Here is a 25,184-nt window from a genome sequence, read left to right on the forward strand (position 1 = left end):
AGAAATGTGCTGCAGTTTACATTCTTGTTACTTATTGCTTGAGTACGGGAATGAAACTGATGACTTTTTCCTGAATTCTTGTGGTTTGCAGGGGATCCAGATGACAGCCACCACTCCATCCATGAGAGCGGTGCGCTTCGAGACAGGGCTGATAGAGCTGGAGCTCTCCAACAGGATCCAATGTAAAGCCCAGCCCGGCGGCAGCAGCAGTTACCTCAAACTGTTTGGGAAGTGCCAAGTGGACCTGAACCTCGCCCTGGGCCAAATAGTCAAACATCAGGTAGGCTACAGCGAATTAATATAGGTTGTGTTTGTTTCAATTAGCTGCTGCAATCAGATTCCTCCTTTTGAGGATCAATAAAGTATTGTGTCTGCCCCTGTTTTGTGAGATATAACTATTTATTTATTCCACAGGTGTACGAGGAGGCGGGTTCAGACTTCCACCAGGTGGCCTACTTCCGCACTCGTATTGGCTTACGGAACGCTCTTCAGGAGGAGATCAGTGGCTCCTCAGACAAAGAGGCAGTACTCATCACTCTCAACCGGCCAATCGTCTTTGCTCAGCCTGTGGCCTTTGACAGAGGTCAGGCCTTAATAAGTTTTCAGATTCTCGGAATCTAATTCTCTAAATTGCAAAACCTCCCCAAGAAAATTGTTATAGAAAACTTCATCACTGTTTCCCTTCTTGTTGCAGCTGTACTCTTCTGGCTGAACTACAAGGCGGCCTACGATAACTGGAACGAGCAGCGTCTGGCATTGAACAAAGACATCCACATGGCCACCAAGGAGGTGGTGGACAAGCTGCCGGGCATCCAGCAGACCTCAGCCCAGGCCTTCAGCACCCTGTTCCTACAGCTCACCGTCAACGACCTTGGAATCTGTTTGCCCATCACTAACAACTCACTGGTAGGAGGAGAATGATGATCTTAAAAACGTGGTCCTTTATTTTGCACCCTAATGTTTTTGGGAGAAAGCCTTTGCAATGAGGTATGTTAAAATGGTATATACTTTTTAAGTACTGTATATTAATGAATGTTGCAAGTTGTGGCTTGTAGAGAAAGAGGGCACACATCTTGGACACACAATGTTACTAAGAATAGTTACATATTACAAATAATAGTTATTACATTACTGTGTATTTTACTACAACAACCCTGACGGTGTTAAATTTAGTCTTTGACCCTTAGACTCATATTTTGTTTATGTTTTTCTGTTTCAGACCTTGTCCTGAAACTGTTTGTGTGTTACATTGATATGAGCTAAATTGTAAGAAATTTGCTTGTCTGAAAGTGGCACACAGTGTGAGTAATCATCAAATCATGGGTCATCTCGTTCGCAAAAGAGCTGATCCAATGTTTTCTCAAATGTGTTATTCTTTTTTACAACCATTTTTGTCACAATGTTCATTTGAACCAATTATAAAAACAAAATATAGAAGAATGAATATATACTAGTAGGAATTTGGTCACTTTTAATAACTTCAGTGACTTTATTAAAATTTAGTTGGTTATATACACGCAGTGGACAGTTTATTACGTACACCTATCTTTGTCGGACCCCACTTGCCTCCAGAACAGCCTAAATTCTTTGTGTCATGGAAACTCACATGTTAGGTCCCTTGATGCTCAATTGGTATCAAGGGACCTAACATGTGCCAGTAAAACGTTCCCCACACCATTACACCACCGCCACCAGCCTGTACCGTTGACACCAGACAGGATGGGGCGATGGACTCATGCTGCTAATGTCAAATTCTCTGCCATCAACATGATGCTACAAGAACCGGGATTCGTCGGACCAGACAATGTTTTTCCACTCCTCAATTGTCCAGTGTTGGTGATCGCCTGCCCACTGGAGCCCCTTCTTCTTGTTTTTAGCTGATAGGAGTGGAACGCTGTGTGGTCGAATGCTGCGATAGCCGTTTTCCTTAGACTTGTCATCACAAGCACCCATAGGACTGATGCTAACTGGATGTTTTTTGTTTGTCTCACCATTCTCAGCTAACCATAGACACTGTAGTGCGTGAAAAGCCCAGGAGGCGGGCCGTTTCTGAGATAAGGAACTGGCGCGCCTGGCACCGACGATCATACCACGCTCAAAGTCGCTTAGGTCACTCGTTTTGCCCATTCTAACGTTCATTCAAACAGTAACTGAATGCCTCGATGCCTGTCTGCCTGCTCAGCAAGCCACGGCCACGTGACTCACTGTATATAGGAGTAAACCATTTTTGTGAAAGGGGTGGTGTACCTAATAAAGTGTAGCTAGCTGCATTGGTATGTAGCTGAATAGATACAATTGGGAATGGTGGAGAAAGGTTTTTCAGTGCAGTTTCCTTTGCATTAGCAGCAAATTGCAAAATGAATTCAAGGTAAATGTCTTCATAAATGCTAAAGATTTCATTTGTGAATTGGTGAATGACTGACTAATAGTGGAAAATAGTTAAAGGATTAATCAAAGTTGGAATTTGATGACTACATCCACAGTCCCTGGTTGTTTCTCTTACAAGTTAGTCAAAGTTATAATTGTGTTTCTTATCTCCATAGAAAGGACATATACCAGGTTTCGATGGCATTCGCTCTGAAGCTGGGGCCAGCAGATCTGTAGGCCCGCAAAAATATGCACGAAAAGTAACTTACAATCTATTCAATCTCTTGTGAACACTTGTGTGATGTTATTCAATGATTTATTACTGTTTTACTTGTAACAACCTGTTATAAATGTTTGTGATGCAATCTTGACACAATGCTGACATAACAGGTTATAGGCAACCAGCAATTTTATTGATACAACTGGCATAACTTTAATGAAGCTTGAAATTGTTTGACTGGTTGAATGTCTCACCGTTACGGTCAATTGGCACAGGTACTTTATTGTTATCATGAGTGTTATGGCATGCACAACGTCACAACTGCATTAACTATCCATCAACTAAATGGATTTTTCCATGGAGCCAATGTGTTTTTCAACATTACACACAGGCACATTTCCTATTCCTAAGTAATATACTTTATTTGAAGGTTGGCCAATATGCTTATAAACCATTATTAAATACTTTTTAACCATTAGTAAACCATTATTAGGTTTCTAGCAGCAAACCTGTGTATAAATTCATATAATTTCATGAATTATTACAAACACCTCTAATCATAATATGATGCATGGATAACTAACAGGCCTTAAGTGTGTTGAGTTTAATTCTTAACAAACTATTTAATGTTTATAAACAGACCGTCAAATAAAACGTTACCGTAACCCTTCACCTACTCCTAACACATGACTGACTGTTAACCTTAATGTTATCCCTGTGCTAGACTTATCCGGTAACCTAACTTTAACATCTTACTGCCCCATCCACCCTCAAACCTCGATCCTCACAGGCCAACCACAGCATTGACTTTGACACGGGTTCTGCCCTGGTGCTGACCATCGAGAGCACGCTGATCACCGCCTGCTCATCTGAGTCTCTGGTTAGCAAGGGCCACTTCAAGAACTTCTGCATCCGCTTCGCCGAGGGCTTTGAGACCTCCTGGGACGACTGGAAGCCTGAGATCCGAGGAGACATGATCATGAACGCCTGTGAGTGATTGGACCGCAAGATGTTGGCTTTTACATACAGAATGGAATTGCAAATGCATGAAGTCAGGAAATGAGACGGCTTGTCTATATTTAGAGCTGGGCCTGGAAAAGCTGAGTTTTTAAGTTTAACATCAGAACATGACTTTATATAGAATAAGTACATTCAAAATACATAGGGAAAGTCTAAAGCGTCACCCATATATTGAGTACCAAAGAGACCGATAGCTTTTGATATACCACCCTAATTAAGCTCTAGATGTGCCTAACTTCCTACAGTGTGGTCCACTACACTGTGCCGGTCCTCTTATTGATGTAATATTTGAATGTGTTGATTTTGTAGGTGTTGTTCCAGATGGCACATATGAAGTGTGCTCCAGAACCACAGGCCAGCTGTCAGCAGGTAGGTACTGCACAGATAATGGGCATCAAACTTTGTGTATATTATGAAATGGGGTTAGTTTGACTGAACGTTGTCAAGCTTTTATCCAAAACACATCACAGCTATTTTCTTCTTCTCCCTGAGCAAGATATTTGTATTCTAGTGAGTGATAGATGGATTTAGTGTAGGATAATATTGTCCCTCCCTCCCTGTGCGACCATCAGAAAGCAGCAGTGCAGGCACCTGGGCGCTGAACGTGCTGTGGAAAATGTGTGGTATCGACGTCCACATGGACCCCAACATTGGCAAGCGTCTCAACGCCCTAGGCAACACACTGACCTCGCTGACGGGAGAGGAGGATGTGGATGACATCGCTGACCTCAACTCAATCAACATGGTCAACTTGTCTGATGAAGATGAGGCCGACACCATGTCGCCGACCATCCATATGGTCAGTGTTTTCAGTCTTTCCCTAACCATGATAACAATACTGAATATTTGTGTATTACTTTGAACATGTGAATTGTACAATTCTGAGTGTGATTGTATCCTGTGAGTTTGTTAATGCCTGTGATTTGGTGCACTACTACCTCAAGACGATTTAAGAGGCTGTTAAAGCACTCTGATTGTGTTAGAGATTATAGTAGCTCTGTGTGCGTGTGTAAAATCCCTGACTGTGTGTCAAGAATGTAAAAAAGTACTGAGTGTCAAGACTGCATGTCTGTTCAACCCATTACAACCACTGTGACAGCACTAAAAGCTATCCAAGCTGCTTAGTCCATGCACCCAGTTGAACCTTGCCTTGGGCGTATCCATCCCGTTGATTGCAGGGGAGCCCAGAGGGAGAGTGCAGCAGCCCTAGGCTCACGTTCAGGACACGGCTGGTAAACAGCATCCTGGGCCTGAAAAGCCCCAGTGTCCAGAGTGTCTCGGTACCAGGCGACTACCTAAACGACTATGCCCTTCCCCCGTCCAGAGGGAACATGGCCAGGGCTCCCAGACCCCTATCCTGGGGATGTGTATGTACTGTAGCCCATCCTCAACTGCCCCACTCTCTATTGTCCTACCTTCTAGGCACGTTAATTAAGGGTAACATTAAGGCTCTATGGTCCAGATTTCAAGCTGCAGAATGGATTTCAATTGCTAAGTGACTCAATGAATTGTGATAATGTCAGAGGGCTCGTAGCAATTGTGTATTTGGAGAACAAACTAACGGCAAACTAGGGATGGGCACAATTCAAAAAATATCAAGTTCACAATTAGAATAATATCATAACATTTTTGGGGGATATCTGGATAGTTGAAATGCATGTAAATACATAACCTGCGTGACTTGGGGGAGAGGTTCCGCTCTGCTTTCATGCAGAAATTGAGGCAATTTTGCTGCACTTCCTGTCCTTAATTCAGATGAATGATTGCCGATGGTTGCTCCTTGTAGCCTACTACTTCTCATTTAGCTAACTTAATTATGTAATTTCAATTCCATTTTGTGTTGATTAGAGATCTCCAACGCTGCTTGCTACTACACATGGAGCCACTGACTAGTGCCACTTTGATTGGCTGACAATAACAACAAACCCCCTAGACTACAGTATGTGTTTTTATTGAATAAGAATGTCAAATGTCATGGTATATCCCTGTGTGTAGCAATGTCACTTATATACTTTTATTTCATTTTAATAACGCGTTTTCATTGTTAAAATAGGACTATGATTTATTATTATGTTTATGAATACTCTCGCAAGTATTCAAAAACTAGCGTCCGTTCAGATATTCGAATAACCATGCTCATCCCTATGGTAAAAATAATATGGTCACTTAGCAATTGACTCTTTGGGGTTTAGGCTCTTCTAGTTCTCTTTTCACCTGGTTACACATGTTTTGTTAACTCCCTCATCTGAGATTTGGGTTACCAATCGGTCCCAAAGGTCTCTAGTATTATGGGGATGGTGACTTTCATTTCACATATTTTTCTGCTGTTTATGTATATGTATAACATGATCATTGGTGTGAGTATAAGATGTGACTAAGGTGGTGAATCTTTCTCCCTCCTTCCTCCTGATTCTGCCGCTTCGACCCTACTCTCCTCCCTTTCCACATCCAATGACTCACACTGTCCCCTTTCCTCCCGGCCGGCTCGGCCCTCCCCTCCTGCTCTGTGGCTAAGTGACTCATTACGAGCTTACAGAACAGGGTAGCAGACAGCTAAGTTTAAATGGAGGACCTATTGTCCTGTCACTCCCTCTTCTCTACCTTCTCTTCCTCTGTATCCGCTGCTAAAGCTTTCTACCACTCAAAATGTCAAGCTTCTGCCTCTAGCCCTGGTCAACTCTTTTCCACCTTCTCCTCCACCCCCACCCCCTTCCTCTCTGCGAACGACTTTGTCAACCACTTTGAAAAGAAGATTGACGACATCACTCAGCCTACTAAGTCCACTGGTCTCACTCACACAGAACTACCCTGCATCTTGATCTCTTTCTCCCCTCTCTCTCCAGATGAAATCCTGCGACTAGTGAGGTCTGGCTGCCCGAAAATCTGCCCGCTCGACCCCATCCCCTCCACCCTTCTCCAGACCATCTCTGGGAACTTCTCCCATTTCTCACTTCCTCAACAACTCATCACTGGCTGCATCCCCTCTAACTTAAAAATGGCCCAAGTCGCTCCCCTCCTCAAGAAACCAACACACAACTCATCTGACGTCAAAAACGATTGACCTGTATACCTTCTTTTCTTTCCAAAACACTTGAGAGTGCTTTCTCGTTATCTCTCTCTCAGAACAATCTTCTTGACACTAACCAGTCAGGCTTCAAGACGGGTCACTCAACCGAGACTACTCTTCTCTGTGTCATGGAGGCTCTCCGCACTGCCAAAGCTGACTCTCTCTCTTCTGTTCATGCTCCTAGATCTATCCGCTGCCTTTGACACCGTGAACCATCAGATCCCCCTCTCCACCCTCTCAGGGCTGGGCGTCTCAGGCTCTGCACACACTTGGATTGCATCCTACCTGGCAGGCCGCTCTTACCAGGTGACATGAAGAGGATCTGTGTCTACACCACGCGCTCTCACTACTGGTGTCCCCCAGGGCTTGGTTCTTGGCCCTCTTTTTCTATACACCAAGTCACTCGGCTCTGTCATATCCTCACATGGTCTCTCCTATCATTGCTATGCTGAAGACACTCAACTACTTTTCTCCTTCCCCCCCTTCTGACACCCAAGTGGTGACACGCATCTCTGCGTACCTGGCAGATATCTCAACTTGGATGTCGGCCCATCACCTCAACCTCGACAAGACGGTGATGCTCTTCCTCCCGGGGAAGGCCTGCCCGCTCAAAGACTTCTCCATCACGGTTGACAACTCCACAGTGTCGCCCTCCCAGAGTGCAAATACCCTTGGCATGACCCTGGACAACACCCTGTCGTTCTCTGCAAACATCAAAGCACTGTTTCGCTCCTACAGATTCATGCAGATTCTACAACATCTGTAGAGTATGACCCTACCTCACACAGGAAGTGACTCAGGTCCTAATCCAGGCACGTCTCCTCTCCTGTCTGGGCTACTGCAACTCACTGTTGGCTGGGCTCCCCTCTTGTGCCTTCAAAACCCTGCAACTCATCCAGAACGCTGCAGCCCGCCTGGTTTTCAACCTTCCCCAAGAACTCTCATGTCAATCCGCTCCTCCGCACACTCCACTGGCTTCCAGTCGAAGCTCGCATCCACTAGAAGAACCATGGCGCTTAACTAAGGAACAGCAAGTGGAACTACCTTCGATATGCTCAAACCCTACACCCCAACCTGAGCACTCCGCTCTGCCACCTGAGGTCTCTTGGCCCACCCTATGGGAGGGCAGCTCTCGCTCAGCCCAGTCTTCTCTGTCCAAATTGTGGAACCAGCTTCACCCCCAGCTTCACTCTGAAGCTAGGACGGTAGAGCAAACAGTATCTTCAATAATCCTACTCGTCACTTTGACCCTCCTCCCTGACTCTACTGATGGCTACCTTACTGAGGAAAATTTTACTTTCTATGCCTGTGATATGTGGTTCTTTCACCTAGTTATCTTAAGATGAATGCACTAACTGTGAGTCACTCTGGATAAATGATTAGAATGTCAAATGTGGCTGTGTAACTTTGGTGTAATAATTAATTATTGGTTTAATACCTTAGTTTTGTGGTGTGAATAACCCAGGTTGGAGGTGTAATCTAATTTAGGTTATTTAATTGTGGTGATTGTTATAAAAATACATAAACATTATGTGGTGTAATATGTGAATTACAGGTTGTAATTTGTCCTTTATACTCCACAGGAGACCATAGACCTCAGGCGGCAGGCGGCAGTGGGCAACCAGATCTTAGATCCAAGAAGAGGGAAGTTAAACAAAAGAATTGTGGACATCAGAGAGCTGAACGAGCAGGCCAAAGTCATTGATGACCTCAAGTAAGAGTTCTTGTCAAACACCAAACCCAAGGATCAATCCTTGAAGTCAGATCACTCATCTCCATTTCATGTAATGTATACTGTATGTTCTCCTTTCACAGGAAATTGGGAGCGAGTGAGGGCACAATTAACCAGGAGATCCAGCGCTACCAGCAGCTGGAGTCTGTGGCCGTCAACGACATCAGGAGAGATGTCCGCAAGAAACTACGCCGCTCCAGCATGAGGGTGAGACCACTACGCACTTACTTACCCCCCTTTTGCTGGGCTTAATACTTCTGGACTGTGGGAGTCTCCATTTGTAAATCCTGCAACTTACAACTCCATACATCTCAATTTAAATGGAAAGAACACCAGCACTGATAAACCCTGATCACTTGTTTGTATGCTTCTCCATCAGGCTGCATCTCTAAAGGACAAGTGGGGTCTGGGATACAAACCCAGCTATAACCGTTCCAAGAGCATCTCTACAGCAGCAGGGAGGCCTCCACTTAAAAGGATGGAACGCCAAAGGTACTGTAAGATCATTCCTTGTCTGCAGTTGAAACCTAGCAGGCTATGGGTCAATTCTGTATCAATTCAGTAAAGTCAGGATTGGGAATTGAATTTAAATTCCAATGGGTTGGATTATTTTTCCTAATTTCCTGCTCAGTTCCAGAATAGGAGACGTAGATGACTTGCCAGACATCAGAGTAGATGCATCCTCCCCTGGACCAAGAGTTACCTTCAACATCCAGGACACGGTAATGTATAGAATGACGACAATGGTAGTTAATAACAATAGGATTCTCCAAAATGGCAGTTGCACAGCGTTTTATTGAGTTAGGGCATCATTTCATCCTCCATGTCGTTTGTTTGTTTGTTTGTTTAACACTATGACAGGCCTCTTGACCTGAGGCTGTGTGTGTCTAAACATTGTGGAAACGCTCTGATATGTCAGCGGAAGCTAAGTGTTAGCTTTTCAGCTTGCTTGTAGCTTGAAGGAGAGTTAAAAGAATAATCCACTCAAAAACAATCTAGTATTTTTTTCATTAGTCCACTGTTGATACAGTCCCAAAATGTTTTGCATGTGAGCAGTCAAGTTTTCAAGATGATGGACTTTCAAAAAGCAAATTGTGACTTGCCACATTGTCATGATGACGCAAAACACAAATTACAATAGTTTTGGAGTGGATTATTCCTTTAAGTGTGCCTTTTGAGTGCAAAATCCCCTCTTGAACGTGTTGCCATGCTTTCATTTTTTGGATGGATTCCATTGTTCTCTTTCTGTTCAACTGAAGATTAATAATCAGGACTCTACAAACCGACCAGTCAGTCCAGGAGAGGTCTTCAAGGTATTTGTAAAACAACCAAAAGCAATCCCAAACAAATGAAAATCAAAAAAGAACCTTCTTCTTCCGCTTCTTCGTCTTCCACTTCTTCCTCTTCTTCTAATAAAATGTCAACAAACTGATTTGTTTGAAAACATGGAAATTCAAAACAGGAAGATGAGAATATGTATCAATCAATGCTTGATTTTCATGTATGTTGGATTGATGCATGCCGTACCATCTTCAGTAGCAAGAGATCAACAAGTCAAGTGCACTCGAGCTAATATTTTTTTATGCACTTACAATACAACTCAAATGGCAATATGGTTAGTAGGGAGTAATATGCTCTTAATACCAGCCATTGCATCTGATTATGTGTTTCAAAGAAAACTGTAATTATTCGCCGCATGGCTACGTCATCGGCGATATTGCGGCTCTATAGATATGGTTAGACTTGTGTATATGTGTATTTATTTACCTAGGCAAGTCAGTTAAGGACAAATTCTTATTTTCAATGTCAGCCTAGGAACAGTGGGTTAACTGCCTGTTCAGGGGCAGAACGATTTGAACTTGCAACCTTCTGGTTAGTAGTCCAACGCTCTAACCACTAGGCTACCCTGCCGGTAGTAGTATGCCTGCATAGTATGCTGTACATGTAGATACTAAATGTTTGAGATTATATTTCAATGTGCCATTGATTCACACACACGCATCCTGTTATTAAATTCCATGTCGCTCCAAATCAACTTCTTTCAATCACAGATCTCCTTTTCTAACTGCAGCAGCTATGCCAACCCTAGTAGCTATGATTTAAGACTTTTAGGATCTATCGAGCCTCTGAGCCTTAAACTCTAAACCCTTAGCTTGGCCAACCTCAGAATAATTGTGCCTCAAAGCCGTGACTAAAGGAAACATTGAGGTTTCCTCCTTTTACTTTTTGAAAATGTATACTTTATGCAAACTGCTCAGGACAGTGGTTGTTTATGGCTATACTGTCCTTTGTGAGGGGTTGCAATGTTTTTTTGTTTTGGGAGTTGATCCGCTTCATCCACTGTCCTAAGAGAAGACGTTGTCCTGCAGCTTCTTTCTGCCCAGGTGTCTTCATCCTTCACTTCATCCTCTTCATCTCTGACTCCATATCTCTTTCCTCTGTCTTCTCCCAGAGCACTGCATGAAAAAACGTCAAGCACATAGCAGTCTGTATTACAGGACATTGTAGCCTCTAGTTATGTACATTACATCTAGCAATAGCCATGATATTGGCCATGTTTAAAAAATGTTTTTGAAGATACCAAGCTGGAGTAAATTATGACTGTAACGCACATTGTGTATTGGCAATTATAACAAATCGTTACAAATGTATTACTACACAAACATACAGATACTTTCAAAAGGATGTTATCTGCTACAGAGTTTAGAGCACTTTCAAAATGTTGACCTTTTCTAATTAAAAGAGTCTAACTGTCCCCCTCTCAACCCCTCCCATATGTTCTCTGCTGAAGTTTCCAGAGGAGACAGAAATGGACCTGTTATCCATCACCATTGATGAGCCACTCCATCATCATCTTCATCACCTTCATCATTTCCCATCTGTTAGCGAAGGACCCCACTCAGTGTTCAGTGCCCCTGCAACCCCCGCCGTCTTCTCACCTGGCATTCCCTTCCAGCACGACGACATGCGGCGCGACGAGCTCTCCTCCTCTTCCTCAGAGGACTCCGACAAGGAGGAAGAGTTTGACCGCGAGAGGTCATCCAGCTACTTCAGGAGGACTGTGTGAGTTATCCCCCCTCCCCTTTCCACCTCTCTCTCGTCTTTGTTTGGCCGGTTCCCAGACCCTTATTAAACCTACTACTAGACTAAAAAGCATGCAATTTCTTTTTTTTTTGTAACTTTTTCCTGCCTACTAAACACGACCCCCGTTTGTTCTGCTGTCACAGCCAACCACCACACAGAAAACCATCAGGCTTCGCCGCTGTCAGCCAGATGTTCAGTGAGCGCTGGCCCAGCACACCCACCAACCGCAGCCTCATGAGCTCAGTCACTGAGAGGAACATTGACTTTGAGCTGGACGTGCGTGTGGAGATTGACAGTGGCAAGTGTGTCCTGCACCCCACCACCCAGCAGCCCGAGCACGAGGATGTCTCCTTCAGAAGGTACGGCACCTGAACCCTAGGGATCTTCTAACTATTTAATAACTTATGCCTTATTATAACCTAGACAAATCATAAAGTATTATACCTGCAGGCTTTAAGTTAACCCCCTTGAGTCGATGTCCGTGCCCGCCACAGAAATCTAATTAGCATAATAAAAAATCTCTATCAAAATCCATCTGTTTAAGCTAGAGATATGCATGGGCTGCGTCTCAATCCACCACACCTGCGGTGGAAGGTCTCTCATGGTTTGTCAGAAAATCAGTCTTCTCACAAAAACGTCTGTAGCATCTGAACTGTTTGGCCTAAAAAACTAATATGACCAATCTATGGAAAGATGAGACTCACGAACAGAATGATATTCTCTGGTATCCTCTATGATGCCCACCAGCCTCACAAGCTCATCTGTTATCCTCTATGATGCCCCCCCCCACACACACACACACACACCTTTTGCCTTCAGAACAGCCTCAATCCATCAGGACTTGGACTCTACAAAGTGTCAAAAGTGTTCCACAGGGATGCTGGCCCATGTTGACTCCAATGCTTCCCACAGTTGTGTCATGTTGGCTGGATGTCCTTTGGGTGGTGGACCATTCTTGATATACACGGGAAACTATTTAGTTTGAAAAACCCAGCAGTGTTGCACACAAACCGGTGCGCCTGGTACCTACTACCATACCCTGTTCAAAAGCACTTAAATATTTGGTCTTGCCCATTCACCCTATGAATGGCACACATACACAATCCATGTCTATTGTCTCAAGGCTTAAAAATCTTTCTTTAACCTGTCTCCTACACTGATTGAAGTGAATTTAGCTAGTGACATCAATTAGGGATCATATCTTTCAATTGGGTTGACCTGGTCAGTCTACGACATGGATAGTGCAGGTACTCATAATGTTTTGTATACTCAGTGTATATGAAAGTAGTATAGAGACTTTTTTTTTGTGTACAGTTTTTTTTCAATATAATTTCATGATGTGATATCTCTCAGGTATTGGACAGCCACTTTAAAACAAACTTCCCATTGATTGATTCTTTTTACTGTTTTTCCATTTATGAATCTGTTATTTAAGGTCAAATTCAATGTTTCATCAAATAATATTTGTTTATCCCTTACGGGGTCATACAATTCAAAATCAAATAGCCAAATGATCCTTGGTATGACCATCTTAAAACCATTCCATATGTTAGCTTAGTATCCCCCTCCCCCACTCCCGGGTAAGACTTAAGGATTAAGTGTTACCAAAGTTTCTAGAAAGCTATTTATCCTCCTGTACTGTAGGAGTTGTGACCGCAGCTCCAGGAGTCTGGACCAGGAGTCTCCACCCAAGAAGAAGAAGCTCCAGCCCACTTACACCTCAACCACCCACCTCCTGGCCGGGAAGAAGGTGCCTTCCTCTCTGCAGACCAAATCCAGTGACCTGGAGACTACTGTCTTTTACATTCCGGGAGTGGATGTCAAGGTCAGTTAATTTGCTTTCACTCCATTACTGTTATCCTATCTATAGCATGGTATAAATAATGTGTTTAAACGATGACCCATCAATATCATGCATTAAATGGTAGGAACTATATTGCCATTGATGATTTTAAGAGTTAAACTATTCTGATACGTAACTATTTAGGGATATAATGTTTCCCCATACGCATCAGTCCCTGATTCAAATGTTTAAAATACAAGATCATCGTTCCGCTGGACCCCAAACTAATCCAAATATAGCTTGCATCGGTCAGAAAATCAATTAAACATTCTGAACCGGTTCACTTTTTTTTCTACCTTCCGAAAATACTGTACCTCAACTTTTGTGACAACTGATACATCATCTCCTTTAGCATCGAACTAAGCATGTAACTGCATTGACAGTAGATCATTTATCTGCAAGTCATTTTGCATGGCGAACAACCCCAGGCAATATCAGTAGCCTAGTAAAATGCGCACTGTCAAACTGGGCACACCCCCATCAACGGGGCGACATGGAGACGGTCAAAAAGTTCCTCGGCATACACATCTTCGAGGAGCTGAAATGGTCAAACCACACAGACATGTATGTATGCGCATGACTCAACACTATACATGTCAGCTACAACAGTGACTGAAATGACTGCAACACTTAACAAAGTATTGTAGTTAGTTTCAGAGTAGGTGGCAAGGAATGTTAGTCCTAAATATTTCTAAACTAAAAGCATTGTATTTTGGACAAATCATTCACTGAACCCTAAACCTCAACTAAATATTGTAATAAATAATGTGGAAATTGAGCAAGTTAAGGTGACTAAACTGCTTGGAGTAACCCTGGATTGTAAACTATCATGGTCAAAATATATTGATACAATAGTAGCTAAGATCTGGAGAAGTATGTCCATAATAATGTGCTGCTCTGCCTTAACAGCACTATCAACAAGGCAGGTCCTACAGGCCCTAGGTTTGTCACACCTGGACTACTGTTCAGTCGTGTTGTCAAGTGCCACAAAAAAAGACTTGGCTCAGAACAGGGAAGCACGGCTGGCCCTTGATGTACACAGAGAGCTAATATTAATAACATGAATGTCAATCTCTCCTGGCTCAAAGTGGAGAGATTGACTTCATCGCTACTTGTATTTATGAGAGGTATTGACATGTTGAATGCACCGAGCTCTCTGTTTGAACTACTGGCGCACAGCTTGGACACCCATGTGTGGTAGTGGTGGAGTAGGGGCCTGAGGGCACACAGTGTGTTGTGAAATCAGTGAATGTATTGTGATGTTTTTAAAATGGTATAAACTGCCTTCACGACAGCGACTATTCAACCTCAAGAGGCTGAGAAAATGTGGCCTGTCCCAAGGACCCTCAGTGTTCTACAGGAGCACAATCGAACACATACGGCAACTCCACCGCCGCTGACCACAAGGCACTACAGAGGGTGGTATGCTCAGCCGAACACACCATTGGGAGCACACTGCCTGCCCTCCAGGACACCTACAACCAATGCTCCCTCTAAGCTCCTCCGGGATTGCGGCACAGAAGAAATATCAGCAAGCGCAGAGAAACACGACATTGAATTTCACTCAACATTCTAGAGTTTTCCCCGTTAGTTAACACTGAACGTTTCCTTCTTCTGTGGAAATTGTGATCGAATCAATGCAATATTAGCCACAATCAATGCAACATACCAAAACTAAACGAACTATGCAAGACTTAGTATGCAAAATGAACTATGCAAGAGATTTTGTTGTAGGCAGAACGCATCGGGGTTAGATTCTATTGCATTGACAGGCACGACCCAGGCCCATACACTACACAAACCGGTGCGCCATAACCAATCAAAGCTGCAGCAGGCCTATATGTAAATAGACCATTGCCATATATGGATCTGTGCCATTCACTTTGAACTTGACAACATCTATTCTTCCGCGCCCAGAAACCTGCTCCTTTTACTCTCTGTACAAGAGAAACAAGTCTCTCACCGTTGCCGCTTGTTATAGAATAAGCATGCCCCGTTCAAAAAATGTAGAACCAGAAACAGATATAGCCCTTGGTTCACCCCAGACGTGATTGCCCTTGACCAGCACAAAAAGATCCTGTGGCGTTTTGCATTAGCATCGAATATCCCCCGCGATATGCAACCTTTCATGGAAGTCAGGAACAAATATACTCAGTCAGTTAGGAAAGCTAAGGCTAGTTTTTTCAAAAATAAATTTGCTTTCTGTAAAACTAATTCCAAAAAGTTTTGGGAAACTGTCCATGGAGAATAAGAGCACCTCCCCCCAGCTGCCCACAGCACTGAGGGTATCTACGATAATCGCTCATTTCAATAAGCATTTTTTCCATGGCTGGTCATGCTTTCCCCGCTTCTCCTTCACCCCAATCCAGACAGCTGATGTTCTGAAAGAACTGCAAAATCTGGATCCCTACAAATCAGCTGGGCTCGACAATCTGGACCCTCTCTTTCTAACATTATCTGCCGAAATAGTTGCAACCCCTATTACTAGCCTGTTCAACCTCTCTTTTGTGTCATCTGAGATCCCCAAAGATTGGAAAGCTGCTGCGGTCATCCCCCTCTTCAAAGGGGGAGACACTCTAGACCCAAACTGTTATAGCCCTTTATCCATCCTGCCCTGCTTTTCTAAAATTTTCGAAAGCCAAGTTAATAAACAGATTACCGACCATTTTGAATCCCACCGTACCTTCTCCACTATGCAATCTGGTTTCTGAGCTGGTCATGGGTGCACCTCAGCCACGCTCAAGGTCCTAAACGATATCATAACTGCCATTGATAAAAGACAGTACTGTGCAGCCGTCTTCCTCGACCTGGCCATGGCTTTCGACTCTGTCAACCACCGCATTCTTATCGGCAGACTCAGTAGCCTTGGCTTCTAAAAATGACTGCCTCGCCTGGTTCACCAACTACTTCTCAGATAGAGTTCAGTGTGTCAAATCGGGGGGCCTGTTGTCGAGACTTCTGGCAGTTTCTATGGGGGTGCTGTATATATCTCTGTATATATCAATGATGTCACTCTAGTTGATGTTGAGTTTCTGATCCACCTCTACGCAGACGACACCATTCTGTATACATCTGGCTCTACTTTGGACACTGCTAACAAACATCCAAGCGAACTTCAACGCCATACAACACTCCTTCCGTGGCCTCCAACTGCTTTTAAATGCTAGTAAAACTAAGTGTATGCTCTTCAACTGATTGCTGCCCGCATCCTCCCGCCCGACTAGCATCACTACTCTGGACGGTTCTGACGTAGAATATGTGGACAACTACAAATAACTAGGTGTCTGGTTAGACTGTAAACTCTCCTTCCAGACTCACATTAAGCATCTCCAATCCAAAGTTACATCTAGAATTGGCTTCCTATTTCACATCAAAGCCTCCTTCACTCATGCTGCTAAACATACCCTCATAAAAACGGACTATCCTACCGATCCTTGACTTTGGCAAACACTCTACTCAGCAAACTGGATATAGTCTATCACCGTGCCATCCTTTTTATCACCAAAGCCCCATATTGGGGCGGCAGGTAGCCTAGTGGTTAGAGCGTTGGACTAGTAACCGAAAGGTTGCAAAAGCGAATCCCCAAGCTGACAAGGTAAAAATCTGTCGTTCTGCCCCTGAACAAGGCTGTTAACCCACTGTTCCTAGGCCGTTGTTGAAAATAAGAATTTGTTGTTAACTGACTTGCCTAGTTAAATAAAGGTTTGAAAAAATAATTTAATGAAAATATACTACCCACCACTGCGACCTGTATGCTCTCATTGGCTGGCCCTCACTACATATCTGTCGCCAAGCCCACTGGCTCTAGGTCATCTATAAGTCCTTGCTAGGTAAAGCCCCGCCTTATCTCAGCTCACTGGTCACCATATCAACACCCACCCGTAGCATGCACTCCAGCAGGTACATTGCACTGGTCATCCTCAAAGCCAACACTTAATTTTGCCGCCTTTCCTTCCAGTTCTCTGCTGCCAATGACTGGAACGAATTTCAAAAATCTCTGAAACTGGAGTCTTATATCTCCCTCTCTAACTTTAAGCATCAGCTGTCTGAGCAGCTTACCGATCACTGTACCTGTACATAGGTAATCTGTAAATAGCACACCCGACTACCTCTTCCCCATATTATTACTTACCCTCTTGCTCTTTTGCACCCCAGTATCTCTACTTGCACATCATCATCTGCACATCTATCACTCCAGTATTAATGCTAAATTGTAATTATTTTTACCTCTAGGACCGATTTATTGCCTACCTCTCTACTCTTCTACATTTGCCCACAATGTACATAGATTTTTCTATTTTTCTTTTCTTTTGTGTAATTGACTGTGCGTTTGTTCATGTATAACTCAGTTTTTTTTTTTTGTTGCACTGTTTTGCTTTATCTTGGCCAGGTCGCAGTTGTAAATGAGAACTTACCTGGTTAAATAAATAACAATTAAATGAATGGACTGTTTTACAGCATGAGCGGTCCTGAGTAGATGCCCTTGTTTTGAGATCAAAGCGAGAGCTACATGTAGCGCGTGTGTGCTAGTTAGTGAGTTATTATCCCAGTTATAGATTATTTGTAGACAGCAATGGGGGAGTGATTTGCTATTTGTCTTAAATGGGCAGTGTTGTATTTTGAGACAGGCTTGAATAAGCTAAGTAGCCAATTGGCACAGTGTAGAATAATTTGTCTGATTCTCTGTAATAATGGTATGGGAATAATGATGCATCAAACAACACAACAACATTTTCAGACACCTCCTTGTCTAAAGGACAAGTGTATAAACAGGTTCATGTCAAGCCCTGCAGGTTTTTTCTAAAGTCTCATGGAATGTAGGCCTAGCTTGAACACCACACATTGGCTGCAACTGTAGGCTGAACGACAGAACAGCAATTTCCATGTTAAAATGTTATGGGATGCATTTTCTCCATTGTTTTTGATGGTAGACCACTCTGGTAGGCCTACATTATGATCAAATAGCCACAGTAGCCTACTTGACCACTTTTAAAACTAACTTAGTGGGTACAGCGTCAGTTTTCACAGTAAACGCACGGTGGAAGTTGCACAGAATTTCCTAAACGTTCAAATTTGCTCAGTCATGAACGAAAATTGAGGGAACATTGCATACAACACCAGGTGTCGCAGGAAGGCCAAGAAGATCATCAGGGACCTGGGCCACAGCCTGTTTGCCCCACTTCCATCACTCAGACGTGGGTAGTACAGGACCAGTCTGGCTGCCTACCCCCAGACCATCAGGCTGCTGAATAGCCCACTTTAGTCATTTATCATGTTAAATAGCCACAACTACTCCAGGAAAACATTCCCCCACTATTAAACCACCGCCACCAGCCTGTACCGTTGACACCAGGTAGGTAGGGCCATGGACTAATGCTGCTTAAGCCAAATTCTGACTCTGCCATCAGCATGATGCTACAGGAACTGGGATTCATTGAACGAGGCAAAGTTTTTCCACTCCTCAATTGTCCATTGTTGGTGATTGCGTGCCCACTTGAACCGCCCACATCTTCTTGTTTTTAGCTCATAGGAGTAGAACCCAGCGTGGTCGTAGCCAATCCGTGACATGGATCTACAAGTTGTGCGTTCCAAGATGCTGTTCTGCACACCACTGATGTATTGCGCCCACAGGACTGCCGCTGACTGGATGTTTTTTGTTTGTTGCACTATTCTTGAAAAACCCTAGACACTGTTGTGTGTGAAAAGCACACACACACACACACACACACACACACACACACACACACACACACACAAGACAAATCCGCTCAGACAGTTTCAGCTCATGAACTCCATCAGCAGCAGATTTCATTTAGAATGGAAAATGAATGTTTATGCAACTAGCAACTAGTTAGTGCATCGAATCACATTGAACCGAATCTCACCGATTCGTTCCTCTAATCAGACCGCATCGTGCCGTTTTAAACTTCAACCTATCATTCCTGTATCGTATCGGAGCCCATGTATGTAGATACATATTAAATTGTCTTGAAAAGGAATGTTGCACATCCTTAGTAACCATTTTTCTATTTCCTCCAACCCCAGTTGCACTACAACTCCAAGACCATGAAGACTGAGTCACCCAATGCCTCGCGAGGATCCTCCCTCCCCCGCACTCTCTCCAAAGAGTCCAAGCTGTATGGTATGAAAGATAGCGGCCCTCACAACCCTCCCAATGCTGCCCAAAGCAAGACTAACACGCTCCTTCCTCCCACACCCCCACCTCTACCATCAGGTACTGAGAGCTCTCATTATTACTTGCATGTCCTTTCACCTTCTGTGTTGACCTACAGGGGGGGGATGGCCATAGACATCCTCAATCAACCCACCCAATCAATGTAATGCATGCTTGTGTAGTCATGTCCAAGGCTTTGATCTGTGAATGTTGAAGACAATTGGGATTTCTGTGTTGGAATGTTTTAAGAAGAATTAATTTAATAATTTTGTTTCAGACACGTAATGGGTGGATAGATAAAGGGGCTGTTTTATTAAAAACTGTTATTCTCCAGATGAAAGAAAACATAAAAGGTGGAACCAGAAAGTTCTGTAAATGAAAGAACATTTGATAAGTTTGTCCCACTATGTGTTTCAGTTCATCACTAGTTAGGTAATGGGTTACACTAAACACAGCATATTGTAATTACCAATGTTGGTGTAAGTAGTGAAGCTTTGTGTGACCCTGTCAAACTCAGATCATGTGTCCTCTGCAGCCAAAGGTAAGGGTAGTGGTGGGGTGAAGACAGCCAAGCTGTACGCCTGGGTGGCCCTTCAGACCCTCCCAGAGGAGATGGTCATCAGCCCTTGTCTTCTGGACTTCCTGGAGAAAGCTTTGGAGACCATTCCAATCACCACTGTGGAAAGGAACTACACTGGTATGTAGGGTCATTTAATTGCAAATCCATCGCCTGTTTGCCGTGGGAGAGAGATGGTTAGAATGGGGTTGCTGGGCCTAAAGGACCAACAACATACTAGACCGTTGCTCAAATCTGACCCTGTTTTGTCTGTGTGTGTCTCAGCTGTGAACTCCCAGGAGGAGGACATAGGCCAGTTTGAGCCAGTGGATCCCCTGGAGGAGTCCACCACCTCCCTGGTTTCCTCCACCTCTGCCTACTCCTCCTTCCCTGTGGACGTGGTGGTCTACGTGAGAGTACAGGTAACCTACCTCAAATTGCCCACCTTACTATGGCTCGCGAAGCTCATGTCACTCTGTTCGCCATTGTACAATATGAGTGTTTTAAATGAGTATGTTTTGCTGTCACAATGTCCATACCCTGAGACCCCACACACAAATGAATAAAGTTTTATAATCTGACTCCATGTCTCTAGCCCTCTCAGATCCGCTTCAGCTGCTTGCCCATGTCCAGAGTAGAGTGTATGCTGAAATTGCCATCTCTAGACCTGGTATTCTCCTCTAATCGCGGTGAAATGGAGATCCCATCCAGCACCCAACCTACCGACAGCCCACACCCACCCTCCTCCACCCCCCCAAGCCAACACATCCTCAAACCGCCCCCTATGAAAGGAGGTATGGATAGCAATGCACCTGTAAAGCAGCCTATAGATGTGTGAGTGGCTGCATTTCATTTTCTAAATCTATCTAGTCCATAATAACACCTCGTTGATCTAACCTCCAGGTCCCTCTCCATCTCTGGGTAGCCCTCTGGGCCGGACCCGTCACAGCAGCAGCCAGTCAGACCTCACCTCCCCCCCCAGCAACTCCTCAGGGCTCAGCTTCACCGCCTGCATGTCAGACTTCTCTCTCTACGTGTTCCACCCCTACGGTGCAGGGAAACAGAAGTCTGCCGTCACAGGGCTGCCCCCAGGCCCAGGACCTCTAGGTATGGAAAAGTGTGGTGAAAGTTTATCATCCTGAAAATGTATTCATATATTCTAAAGCCTATTTTTATTCCTGTGCATTATAATTGCAGTTCAGTCTACCAACCTCGCTGTACAGCATGCCTCATAGTGATACAGGGTTGTTCAGACTTCCATCCGCCAGTGTGTAGCATTATAACAGCGCTATGAAGTCTCGTCTCATATCTGTTCTTTCCTTTTAAGGTACAGTGGATGAGGAGCCTTCCTCTGTGACTGGGAGGAAGGATTCCCTCAGCATCAACCTGGAGTTTGTCAAGGTCAGCCTGTCCAGAATGAGACGCACCGGAGGACCCACCTTCATTGAGAGCTTTGTACCTGGCAAGGGAGGCAAGATGGACACCACCCTTATCAATATCTCAGGTGCTCCATCCGCTCTTGGAACAGGTTTAATGGTTGGAAACAGTCAAATCTGAAAGAAGTCTTTGGTCTTCCAAATGGGAATGTTATGTATAGTAACGTCCCAAATTATTGCCACACTTAAAAGAGATGAGCAAAAAATTACTGTATTAAATAAATAATAGGGGTGTAATTGTTTCTTCAAACTCACTGTTCGGTCTGTATTGTGGTTTTGGGTCCACGGTTCGGATTTGGTACTGCGGGAAAATTAAATGCCAATACTTACTGTAGTACATTTTTGTTTTGGCAAAAGACATGAAACTAACCCAAAATATATAAATCTGCTGTGTCTATTAATTGTCCAAACTCACTGCCGCTTTCCCACTCTATATTGCAGAAAGAAAAAGATTTAATGTTGCTAAAATGCTGTCAGTTCCACTTTAATTGAAAAGGTTTTTAGTAAAGCCTTTTACATCTACCAAAAGACAGTTGTCATTGGCATCATCGCTAACAGCTACATAGTGGCAGACAAACACACACAGAGACAGGGGCATTTCCACGCTGTTGCCTTTTCAGAAAGTTGAAGGAAAATACAAATCACTTAAGCATTTTGTTCATGTCTTATTATCATCTTGGTCAAATTAATGAATGTTCTAATAAATTCAATACAGTTAGTTGATTTCCTACTAAGTTCAATACATTTTTTTCTTCTACTGGGAAGCGAAAATGTTCCCAAACTGGAGATTTAACGATGATGGAGGATCCTCAAATTCTGGTTTATCAACCCCACCATTCGCCTTGGTACAGAACTAGTTCCCGGCTGCGCCTCACAAAAGGATAGTTTGAAATGTGCAAATTAAGATTACTGTTTTGATTACAACGTGCGCATAGGCTCTAGTTGTTTTAATGGAATAGACTACAATGTTTTTTTTGCACAGATTTACTCTGCATACAATGCAGTGTAGGCATAGACTATAGGCTTAGTGTTTTTAATTTTGTATATATATATTTTTTTGATGCATTCATTCGGGTACACATTCGATACTGTTACACCTGTAATAAATAATACAAATACTAAGCCATATTGTATGCTTAATATTATTTTATACTAATATAATTGCTTAGATAAATATATTTTGTTTATAAGTAATAATAAAATAAAATTGTATTAGTCACATGCCCCGAATACAACAGGTGTAGTAGACCTTACAGTGAAATGCTTACTTACGAGCCACTAACCAACAATGCAGTTTTAAAAAATCTTGATAAGAATAAGAAATAAAAGTATCAAGTAATTAAAGAGCAGCAGTAGAATAACAATAGCAATACTATATGCGGGGGGGATACTGGTATAGAGTCAAAGTGCAGGGGCACTGGTTAGTTGAGGTAATATGTACATGTAGGTAGGGTTATTAAAGTGACTATGCATAGATGGTAACAGAGAGTAGCAGCGGTGTAAAATAGGGGGGGAAATGAAAATAGTCTGGGAAGCCATTTGATAAGATGTTCAGTAGTCTTATGGCTTGGGGGTAGAAGCTGTTTAGAAGCCTCTTGGACCTAGACTTGGCACTCCGGTACCGCTTGCGATGCGGTAGAAGAGAGAACAGTCTATGACTGGGGTGGCTGGGGTCTTTGACTATTTTTAGGGCCTTCCTCTGACACCGCCTGGTATAGAGGTCCTGGATGGCAGGAAGCTTGGCCCCAGTGATGTACTAGGCCATTCACACTACCTTCTGTAGTGCCTTGTGGTCAGAGGCAGAGCAGTTGCCATACCAGGCAGTGATGCAACCATGCTCTCGATGGTGCAGCTGTCGAACCTTTTGAGGATCTGAGGACCCATGCCATATCTTTTCAGTCTCCTAAGGGGGAATAGGTTTTGTCATGCCCTCTTCACGACTCTTGGTGTGCTTGGACCATGTTAGTTTGTTGGTGATGTGGACACCAAGGAACTTGAAGCTCTCAACCTGCTCCACTGCAGCCCCATCGATGGGAATGGGGGCATGCTCGGTCCTGTTATTCCTGTTGTCCACAATCATCTCCTTTGTCTTGATCACGTTGAGGGAGAGGTTGTTGTCCTGGTACCACACAGCCAGGTCTCTGACCTCCTCCCTATAGGCTGTCGCGTCGGTGGTCAGGCCTACCACTGTTGTGTCGAATCAAATCACATTTTATTTGTCACATACACATGGTTAGCAGATGTTAATGCGAGTGTAGTGAAATGCTTGTGCTTCTAGTTCTGACCATGCAGTAATATCTAAGTAATCTAACCTAACAATTTCACAACTACCTTTTACACACAAGTGTAAAGGAATGAATACGAATATGTACATAAAAATATGAATGAGTGATGGCCGAACGGCATAGGCAAGATGCAGTAGATGGTATAGAGTACAGTATATACATATGAGATGAGTAATGTAGGGTATGTAAACATAATATAAAGTGGCATTGTTTAAAGTGGCTAGTGATACATTTAATTACATCAAGATGCAGTAGATGGTATAAAGTACAGTATATACAAATGAGATGAGTAATGTAGGGTATGTAAACATAATATAAAGTGGCATTGTTTAAAGTGGCTAGTGATACATTTATTACATCAATTTTTCCATTATTAAAGTGGCTAGAGTTGAGTCAGTATGTTGACAGCAGCCACTCAATGTTAGTGACGGCTGTTTAACAGTCTGATGGCCTTGAGATAGAAGCTGTCTTTAAGTCTCTTGGTCCCCGCTTTGATGCACCTGTACTGACCTCGCCTTCTGGATGATAGCGAGGTGAACAGGCAGTGGCTCGGGTGGTTGTTGTCCTTGATGATTTTTTTGGCCTTCCTGTGACATCGGATGGTGTAGGTGTCCTGGAGGGCAGATAGTTTGCACCCGGTGATGCGTTGTGCAGACCTCACTACCCTCTGGAGAGCCTTATGGTTAGGGGCGGGGCAGCTGTCGTACCAGGGCGTGATACAGCCCGACAGGATGCTCTCGATTGTGCATCTGTGAAAGTTTGTGTGTTTTTGGTGACAAGCTGAATTTCTTCAACCTCCTGAGGTTGAAGAGGCGCTGCTGCGCCTTCTTCACCACGCTGTCTGTGTGGGTGGACCATTTCAATTTGTCTGTGATTTGTATGCTGAGGAACTTAAAACTTTCCACCCTCTCCACTACTGTCCCATCAATGTGGATAGGGGGCTGCTCCCTCTGCTGTTTCCTGAAGTCCACGATCATCTCCTTTGTTTTGTTGACATTGAGTGTGAGGTTATTGTCCTGACACCACACTCCGAGGGCCCTCACCTCCTCCCTGTAGACCGTCAAGTTGTTGTTGGTAATCAAGCCTGCCATGGTAGTGTCTTCTGCAAACTTGATGATTGAGTTGGAGGCGTGTATGGCCACGCAGTCGTGGGTGAACAGGGAGTACAGGAGAGGGCTGAGAACGCACCCTTGTGGGGACCCAGTGTTGAGGATCAGCGGGCTGGAGATGTTGTTACCTACCCTCACCACCTGGGGGTGGCTCGTCAGGAAGTCCAAGACACAGTTGCACAGGGCGGGGTCGAGACCCAGGGTCTCGAGCTTAATCACGAGTTTGGAGGGTACTATGGTGTTAAATGCTGAGCTGTAATCGATGAACAGCATTCTTACATAGGTATTTC

General features: G+C 43.8%; 1 protein-coding gene across 14 annotated transcripts in view; it reads left to right on the forward strand.

The window, feature by feature from the left end:
* Nucleotides 1–25,184, forward strand: part of LOC112261668 (transmembrane protein KIAA1109 homolog) — a 127,209-nt gene that overhangs the window by 86,599 nt on the left and 15,426 nt on the right. For 6 of the 14 annotated variants that reach the window (XM_024437166.2, XM_024437172.2, XM_024437169.2 and 3 more), the window contains 22 exons: nt 92–280; nt 415–583; nt 695–906; nt 2,544–2,627; nt 3,378–3,576; nt 3,917–3,976; nt 4,180–4,406; nt 4,786–4,974; nt 8,258–8,388; nt 8,490–8,613; nt 8,786–8,898; nt 9,038–9,128; nt 9,666–9,719; nt 11,198–11,469; nt 11,634–11,849; nt 13,135–13,315; nt 19,379–19,568; nt 20,026–20,205; nt 20,350–20,486; nt 20,660–20,858; nt 20,968–21,171; nt 21,392–21,568. In XM_024437166.2, the coding sequence (XP_024292934.1) occupies nt 92–280; nt 415–583; nt 695–906; nt 2,544–2,627; nt 3,378–3,576; nt 3,917–3,976; nt 4,180–4,406; nt 4,786–4,974; nt 8,258–8,388; nt 8,490–8,613; nt 8,786–8,898; nt 9,038–9,128; nt 9,666–9,719; nt 11,198–11,469; nt 11,634–11,849; nt 13,135–13,315; nt 19,379–19,568; nt 20,026–20,205; nt 20,350–20,486; nt 20,660–20,858; nt 20,968–21,171; nt 21,392–21,568 (3,598 nt within the window). The remainder of the gene's footprint in view (nt 1–91; nt 281–414; nt 584–694; nt 907–2,543; nt 2,628–3,377; nt 3,577–3,916; nt 3,977–4,179; nt 4,407–4,785; nt 4,975–8,257; nt 8,389–8,489; nt 8,614–8,785; nt 8,899–9,037; nt 9,129–9,665; nt 9,720–11,197; nt 11,470–11,633; nt 11,850–13,134; nt 13,316–19,378; nt 19,569–20,025; nt 20,206–20,349; nt 20,487–20,659; nt 20,859–20,967; nt 21,172–21,391; nt 21,569–25,184) is intronic. The other 8 variants (XM_024437168.2, XM_024437176.2, XM_024437170.2 and 5 more) reach the window with 8 other exon arrangements.

The sequence above is a fragment of the Oncorhynchus tshawytscha genome, linkage group LG11, assembly GCF_018296145.1.
Source record: "Oncorhynchus tshawytscha isolate Ot180627B linkage group LG11, Otsh_v2.0, whole genome shotgun sequence".
Lineage (NCBI taxonomy): Eukaryota > Metazoa > Chordata > Actinopteri > Salmoniformes > Salmonidae > Oncorhynchus > Oncorhynchus tshawytscha.